Consider the following 8,261-nt stretch of genomic DNA (forward strand, 5'->3'; position numbering starts at 1 on the left):
CCAACAGGACATTTCACAGTCCCTGCTTCTTACCTATATCCATAATGACAATCTTTCCCAGTCCATCTGTCTGTACTTGGTTAAATTATTTTTCTTTCTTTTCTAGGTATTTCCCTCAAAAATCAAAACCATGAAAGATTCTTCAAGACCTTTGACAATGTCTTTCATGGGCCATTGTAAGCACTCTTGCACAGGGTAGAAATGACTGGGTGCTATGGCTGACCTCTCCAGTAGACTTGGAATTCCTTGAAAGTAGGCACAGACTATTGATATGCAGTTCTTTAATAAATAATTTAATATTATTATAGAACTTGTATTACACCAGTCCAAGCTAGAATTAAACATCATACTTGCCCTTCTTGGGGCAAATAATTGATTATTGTGTGTTTTCTCAGAGTCAGAGCTACGAGGGGAAAAATTCATTTAGAAATAATATGAGAAAATGATGATTTGCCCTTAATAAACTAGAAGAGACTGTTTTAGAATTTTTCCATCTGGGCATTACAAACCACAAAGGGGACTGTTTTGAGTCTACAAAGAGCTTATTTTTTAATAGCATACTTCCCGAAAGGACACTCCTCCCTCTGTTGCATTTTGATCTATCCTGATTTAATTTGAAGTTTGAAGATGTGATCTGACCTTATCTATCAGTGGCTGAGCTGTTGTCTCCTGGAAATGCAGTTTGAAACTCATTAATAGGGCAGCCTGTATATTATAACTTAGAAGCTCTGGGTTATCACTGATGCTTGCAATTGCTATGGAAACCAGGTTCATATGCACCTTTCAAAGACTCTGCTTTAAAACAGGGGGAAAGATGGAAAGAAAGCAGGCTCCTTGGAAGAATAAGCTATTTAGTATCCAGCATGCATAGGCAGGTTCAGTGATGCAAAAATGCTCTGCCTGTACAACGGTAGCAATTCTTTATAATTTTTAGGAGCTAATAATGTATCATCTTGTATTAGAGAACTATGCTTATACCGGTTGGTAAGAATGTTCAAGGCAATTTTTCCCTTGCTCATATACAGAGAGAGAGAGAGAGAGAGAGAGAGAGAGAGAGAGAGAGAGAGAGAGGGAGAGAATCACACACTAACACACAAAAATATGTTTCTATCAGACCTTTGCAGCCTGCAAACTTAACCCGTCACAAAAGCCTCCACACAGGTAGTTTAGATTGCTAAAGCCCAACCAGTGTGAGTATTGATTGAGAGCTCAGCCTTTTTTTGCCTATCCTTTAATGTACGTTGAATGTTGCATCCTGTTGCGTGTGAATTGGATTTTCCAGTTACAGATTTTATAAATAGTGGTGCTAATTTGATCAAGATGTCTATAATAAATGATTGGTTCTACTCTTCACCAAATTTAGATTTTAGACGTTTTAGCCTTTTTGTCTCTGTTTGTCCACATATGTTCCTAATCACTGATGTGTGGTATTGTGTTGGGGAGACAGTAACATGAGCATAACCTTATGGAAAAGGAATTTCCAAGTTAATATCTCCTATTAATAACCCCGTGTGTTATTTCCTCCAACATTTTCATCTGTCTGCTTACCTCTACCCACCCATATATATTCATTATCAGTTGTTTCACCTTTATTCCTATATACTCTCCTTTGTTGCTTCATACTCTAGCCCAGTGTGAAATGCATTATTGTCTTCTTTGAGTGGAAACAGATCCATGGGCTGGCTGGATTCCCTTTAGCTTTTTAAAAATTATTTTCATGTGTATGCATGTATTGCCAGAGTGCACCAGTGTTGTGCAATGCCCATGGAGGTCAGAAGAGGATGTCAGATTCCCTGGAATTGGATTTATGAACAGTCATGAGCCGCCATGTGGGCGATGGGATTCAAACCCAGGTCCTCTGCAAGAGCAGCCAGTGCTCTTAACAACTGAACCATCTTTCCAGCCCCACCTCCTTGTCTTTTTAAAGATGTCATTTTTTTATTTTTACTATTAATTATGTGTGGGGAGGTGGGGGTGGGGGGAGGTGTTGTGCAAGTGCATGCAAGTGCCCACAGAGGCCAGAAGAGGGCATTGGATCCTCTGGACTGAGAGTTACAGGCAACTGTGAACAGCCTGTAATGGGTACCGGGAACCCCATTCACTTCCTTGCAAGAGCAATAGGTACCCTTAACTGTTGAGCCATCTCTCCAGCCTTCCTTTGTCTTCACATTCAGGCAACAGGAAACTGGGAAGACAACATTCTCCTTGGAAAGACTGATATTCATTTTGCAGGCATCTGGACACTTCTCCCTGAAATGGGTATGTACTCCAACCAGATCTCTTGCCCATCTTTTGATAGGTGTATCCTACCAAAGGCCTTCACAAATACCATTTCAAAACCACGCAGGCACCCCCCTCCCACGAACCTTATATTCAGACCACTTAAGAACCTGTGCCTCTTTCGTGTTTCCCTAACATAGGCAACTGTGCCTCCACTTGCCTCCTGTTGATCAATATGTGCTCACTTATTAGAAATGTAAAGAACAAATCATCACCCTGCACCCAGCTGTGCCTCTGTACCACTGAATGTCTCAGATATCTTGATCACCACTTTTGAAATAACAGAATTCTAGAAATGGAGAGTTTTTTTGGCTACAAAAAGGGAAAATTGGGGAATCCTTGCAGCAATGTTCTATTTGTATGCTAATGTATTATTGTACTACCATATTTTGATATATTACCATTGTAATCTATTAATATTTGCAGTATATTATCTACTAGATAAAGCATACATGGGTGCTATTTCTATTATTTCCCACCACTGAATATGAATCTAGATATCACAAGACAATTTTCAATTAAAAAGGAAGCAGATAACAATTTGCCATGAAAAATAAAGCACAAGAGCATCAAAATGTCGTTTCACCAAATTTATCAAGGTTTAAGATTAAGATTACCATTTAATTACTATCACACAATTAAATGACAATGTGGGTAAGCTTAGCAGTTTCACCCTAAAAACACGAGCTCTGAAGAAGCAAGAAGCAGCGGTGGTACAAGCAGCGGCAGCAGCAATCTCAGATCTTATATGTGTTGGATGATGGAATTCCTAGATGTTCAGATGTAGGAGCTTCTTCAGTCTTTTCTTCATTGATTTTAATGTAGACACGGTTAGTTTTTGTCTTCCTCCAATTCTGACTGTAGTTCTTCCGAAATAAATTGTCTCGCTAATTTGATGGTCAATCCCTCATTGGAATGGAGCTTCCTTTTCAAATTAAATTGCCGCCGCCTTTCTTGATGGTCTAGGAAGTATTTGCTCGTGTGCGCACCGCTGCTTTCTTTCTTCTTTCTGTTGGTCCCAAATATGTCAGCGTCGGCCAGGTACTTTGCTAGGATGTTGGGTGTCATGGCTTCCTTTCCTTGACCTTCACTCGTGGTGTCTTCCCCATCGTGTGGCATACTGACACAGGAGTTGCTGGGTTCGTTCATTTTCATTAAATCATAGTTTTTGTAGGATAGATAGTATGTTGCTCGTATATTGGATTCATCCCACTTCTGTGATTTCTTCAGTTTCAGTACCCGTGTGCCAGATTTTCCCGATGACTAGGTAGAATCCTCCACCGAAGTTGATGAATTTTTATTTTTGAGAATCCCCTTGATTGGTCGCTTTGAGGTGGTGGAGGTAGCCATAATGGGGACGCTTAGGGCAGTGTTAGAGTTGGGCCAATGTGAGCTACTCATCTGTTCTCTGGACACAAGCAGGAGCCAGATCTGTCTGGCAGATGGTTTCCAACACCCTAGTGGCAGAGCCAGGCCCCAGCAGGTCACAAAGGATATCTTGAGCCAAGTCACAATGCACCCCTCTTTCGTCACTGCATCACTGCAGTGGTTACTACCCTGAGGCCCTCGCTGGTGTCCATCTTGTTTTTTTTTTTAAATAAACGGAGTAGAGAAATGCCCATTTGCAGTATTTTAAATGGGGGAAACATTTATTATTTGGGAACTTCTTCCCACCTTTTCTGTGCACAGGGAAGTTGTGTAGAATGTATTTCCTGCTGTCTAAAATTTTAGTCACTGCTTTGGTTGGAAAGATGGGAGCTAGATGATAACTTCTTCTGTGTCTAATCGAACCCCCCCACACTTACACACACCCTGGCCTTCTTCTCTTGCTCTGTCTCTCAGAAAATGACTCCACCAACAGCCACATAAACTAGCTGGGAATCTGAGTGTAGTTCTCAACCCTGGTCTCTTCAGATGGCTTACTCTCCATTGTATTTCTCTAACAGTGGCCCACATATTTCAAGAAGCTCATTGGTTCTCTGCTGCCACCACCTTGTTTCAATCAGTATCACACTTTGGGTTGACCACCACCTCAACCTTTGAATTAGATCCTGGATAGACATTACTGCTGCTTTCCAGTCTCTAACCTCTAGCCACAGTGATCTTGAAGACCTCTTTCAACCCCTTCAGCCCCTTGACTATTGTCCTTAAAATAAAGACCAGACCACAGAAGAAGGGGAAAAGCAACTATGTGATTTTTCTCAGTCTGCTCAGGATCCCTGCAGTCGTCTCCCAGCAAATTAAAACCATCAAAGCCCCAGATTTTTACTAACCTTTCGATTTTGAAATATTCATGACATTTCTTCTCCAAAAGCTCTTCTGAGATCCTTCCAGAAGTCTGGAATGCACCCTTCGGATTTCATCTTAACCATTACTGGTATTCCTGGTGCATTTTCCTGTCCCCCAAAGCAAATAGTCCTACCTGTACATTCCTATTATCCTTGGCAACACTTGGAATTAGGTAGAAAATACCAAGAAGAAAAGAAAATAGCAAAGGCCCACTCTTCTGTCCTAACATTAATCAGACTTCTTTGAGCCTGCCGTACATTGTAGGCTTGAGTTTATGCTCTAACTATTCTTGTAGAATTCAGTTTGAATTTGAATCCTATTGTCAGTTTACCGAAAATCCCATACCATTGATTCTGACCACCCTTGGATGTGTGATCAAATTCCTCATGCTGGATATGCTAGATATCTGATCCTACTGGTCTTCTTTAAGCAAGAATCCTGTTGGCTCACTCTATCAACAGTATCTCTTATTCCTGCTACTTCTTAATATCCAATAAGTGGCTCCCACCTCTTGCCCTTTAGCTATAAACCTCCATTTGTCATGTTAGAGACAAGCCCAATTTCTCTTTCTCACTGAAAGACACCACTATAGTGGTACCCATGCCTGCTGTGAAAGTCCTATACTGAATGCAGTCCCTCTTACTGTCTTTAACAGATACTATAAGTGTATTTTTCTGGCTTTAGCATTTATGGTGCCAGTGACTTGGATAGGATCAGATACATCATTTAAAAGCTTAACCTTTTTCCCAAAGCCCCAAAGGACACCAATTAAACCTTTGCCTTCGCTTCTGACTGTACTAATGAAAGCATCCATGGGTAAACCTTACTCCTGAACTACTGTTCTGGAGTCTCCTGAAGCACCCTGAGAATAGATTTTAATTGATATGATTTTGAGTGTACTTTGAAGCTGGGCTACAGACCTGGACTTTGTTTGATAAGTACTTGTTCTGATTTATTTTCTTGATACTAGAACTGAATGCCATTGACAGTAATTTATGAAGTGAAAAGGTTCAACTCGTGGTTCTGAAAGCCGGAAGTTAAAGATTGGGTAGCTGCATCTTGTGAGGTCTGTCTTTGCTGGTGGGGACTCCAGGGATTCCAAAAGCATTGATCACTACTATACAGAAGACAGAACATTGTAGTTCAGGTTCCTTTCCTCTTCCTATAAAGCCATACTGCTACTGAATTAAAGCACCAACGTAACTGCCTCTTTTCATCTTAATTACTTCCAAAAACCCCACCTCCAAATGACATAGTGGGAATAAAATCTTATCCCTTCAATATCTCACAGTAGGGATTGAATTTCAAAATGAATTTTGGTAAAGACATTGAATTCAGTATTTGTTGGCCTGGAAGTTTTTCCTCCTGCATTTTTGCAAGGATTTGTGCTGACTCTAGGATTGACTCTGCACAGGAAAATTCTTTCTGGCTTTAATTCTTTAATTAATGTGGGTATTGCACCTAGCTCCCTAGAATGGAATTACTTTTCTGAAATTATTGAGGTATCCCCTTTCTCTATGTTTCATCTTATTTCTCCAATAAGCATTTCTGAATCAGCTCCCTAAACCCCTGATAACTAAATGTTCTGTCAGATCTGACTATGTCCTTTCTTATAGGTTTGATTTTCCTGAAGATAATTTGTAACTTTGGTGGCCCCTTTGAGAAACTTGCTATCTCTTACACTAAGAATTTTCTAAGGCTTTTCCCTTTCTATCCTTTCCATTCCCACTTCCTGTTACCACCTTCAATCATTATGTCAGTTCCTTTGAATCTTGTGGGATGTCCTCTTTCAATCTCTTTCTTCCTTCATCTCTCAAAATCCGACCAGATATTTTATGTCAGCCAGGAAAAACATGCTGAAGGTATAGAGGTAAAAGTTTTCATGAGACCAGAATTTGTATAAAAATTTTGATAAAATGTATATGCACTGTGAGAAACTAAAAACAGAAAGGGAATTCTCAGAGCAATTATCAGGGTCCTCAGAGGAAATTAGTATACTTTTATGACAGTTTAGAGAAGTTGCTCAGTCTTATCTCATGAGCCATATTTGTGGGGTCATATCTGGGCAGTTGAGAAGTGGACATGTTATTTCACTGTTCTGTGATACACTCATGTACTCATTTCATCTGTGGTTACCTGCACAAGACCTACACAAGATTGTGCCTGTCAACATTTCAGCAAGCACAGGGCTCACGATGCTCCACTCCTTTCTGAGGGACATTGACAGTCAATGGCAGCTGGGGAAGGGATGTCACATTCTTCAGTGGTAGAACTACTGATAAGTTGCCCATACTCCAGTAAATAACATTCAATCCATGCTCAAACATACAACCCAATTGAAACTCAATCTCTCTCTCTCTCTCTCTCTCTCTCTCTCTCTCTCTCTCTCATTCTCTCTCTCTCCCCACCCACCCAAAGGATATGAAAGTAGGAAGGGGTCTTGTCAGGAAAAGTTTCAGAGAGAAAAGGCAGGAGATGAGGCAGGATAGATGAGAGAGGGTAATCAGGCTTAAGAATGACTGAAATTCATTATATACATGTATGAAATGGTCATGGAATATTAAAAAATTCTTTAAAAGTAAAAAAAATTCAAAAAACTTCTTAAAAACTTAAAATGGTATAAAAAGAAGGTAAAATGATTCATTGGTGATTTTTTTATACGGTTGCATAATAAAATGCTAAGTTTTAGATAATTGGGGTTAAATTAAATCATCAAAATAAAAAAAGAAGTAGATTTCTCACTGTCTTGTTAAGTATTAGGTTTTGTAGAAGCCTGTGTTCTTCCTGAGCCTGGTCATTTGGGGTCAGGCTCCAGGGTTCATTAAGATTTCTGTTTTAAGTATGTATGTTAAGCATCACAAGTCACAGGGTAAGGCTGAAAAACTCAGGGATTGATTAAATGTGGGGATATTTGCTTTATTTTTCACTCTTTTCCCCTTACATTTCTACCTTGGCAGATAAGAAGGGCAGACATTAAAAAATGATAGATACTTTTTCTCTGGCTCTGTTTCAGAACTGTGAACGGTTGAGAAGGGACCCTGGTTGATGTTATTGACCTGCAATAGGGTTATTTAACCAAAAGTCTTAGTAAAAGGCTTGAGCCCCATGTTGGACAGGTAAAGAAGTTGTTATCATAAGAGACTGAAGCCAAATTGGCATCATTTGGACATTCAGAGTTTCTAGGTGGTTAGAGACAGGTATTGGTGTCAACAGAAATGGTTAATACCCCTAAGACAATTCCATCTGGAACTTAAAGGCCTGTAATCTGGAATACACTAATTGTACTAGAAGGTTAGGAAAACAGGGGCAGAAGACAGAACAGAATTAAAAACAAGAAATGGGCAAAAGGAGTTAAGAGAGTTCATATCCATCGGGAAAGCTGCCTAGGAACTATCCCAACCAAGAAGGCTGTAATAAATTTTTATTTACATCTGAGTATTTTCATGTTTTCTCTGATTTTTGAGAGATTTTCCTCTGCTTCTCCTGAAATATTGACCCAGAAGCAGCAGGTTTCACTGAGAAGAGGAGGGCATAGAGGCCTCCTGCTTCTCTGGTAAGAATGTTGAAGGTCCTTTAATTTTGGAGAACTACTCCTGTTAGATAGGGAGTTGAAGTTGTTTGTTGTGCCTCTATAGCTGCTGCTATGGCCTTCCAGGTAAGTTGGAAGATGAAAGAAATGTTTCTGATACTCA

The 8,261-nt window shown here is 39.9% G+C and overlaps 1 protein-coding gene across 1 annotated transcript; it reads right to left on the reverse strand.

The window, feature by feature from the left end:
- Nucleotides 1-3,096: 3,096 nt before the first annotated feature.
- Nucleotides 3,097-3,630, reverse strand: Ppp1r2c (PPP1R2C family member C). The gene is given in 1 exon segment (XM_029568330.1): nt 3,097-3,630. A coding segment is annotated over 1 exon segment (534 nt).
- Between the last annotated feature and the right edge of the window lie 4,631 nt (nt 3,631-8,261).

This window comes from Nannospalax galili, unplaced genomic scaffold (assembly GCF_000622305.1).
Source record: "Nannospalax galili isolate Female #2095 unplaced genomic scaffold, S.galili_v1.0 scaffold270, whole genome shotgun sequence".
In the NCBI taxonomy this organism is placed as follows: domain Eukaryota; kingdom Metazoa; phylum Chordata; class Mammalia; order Rodentia; family Spalacidae; genus Nannospalax; species Nannospalax galili.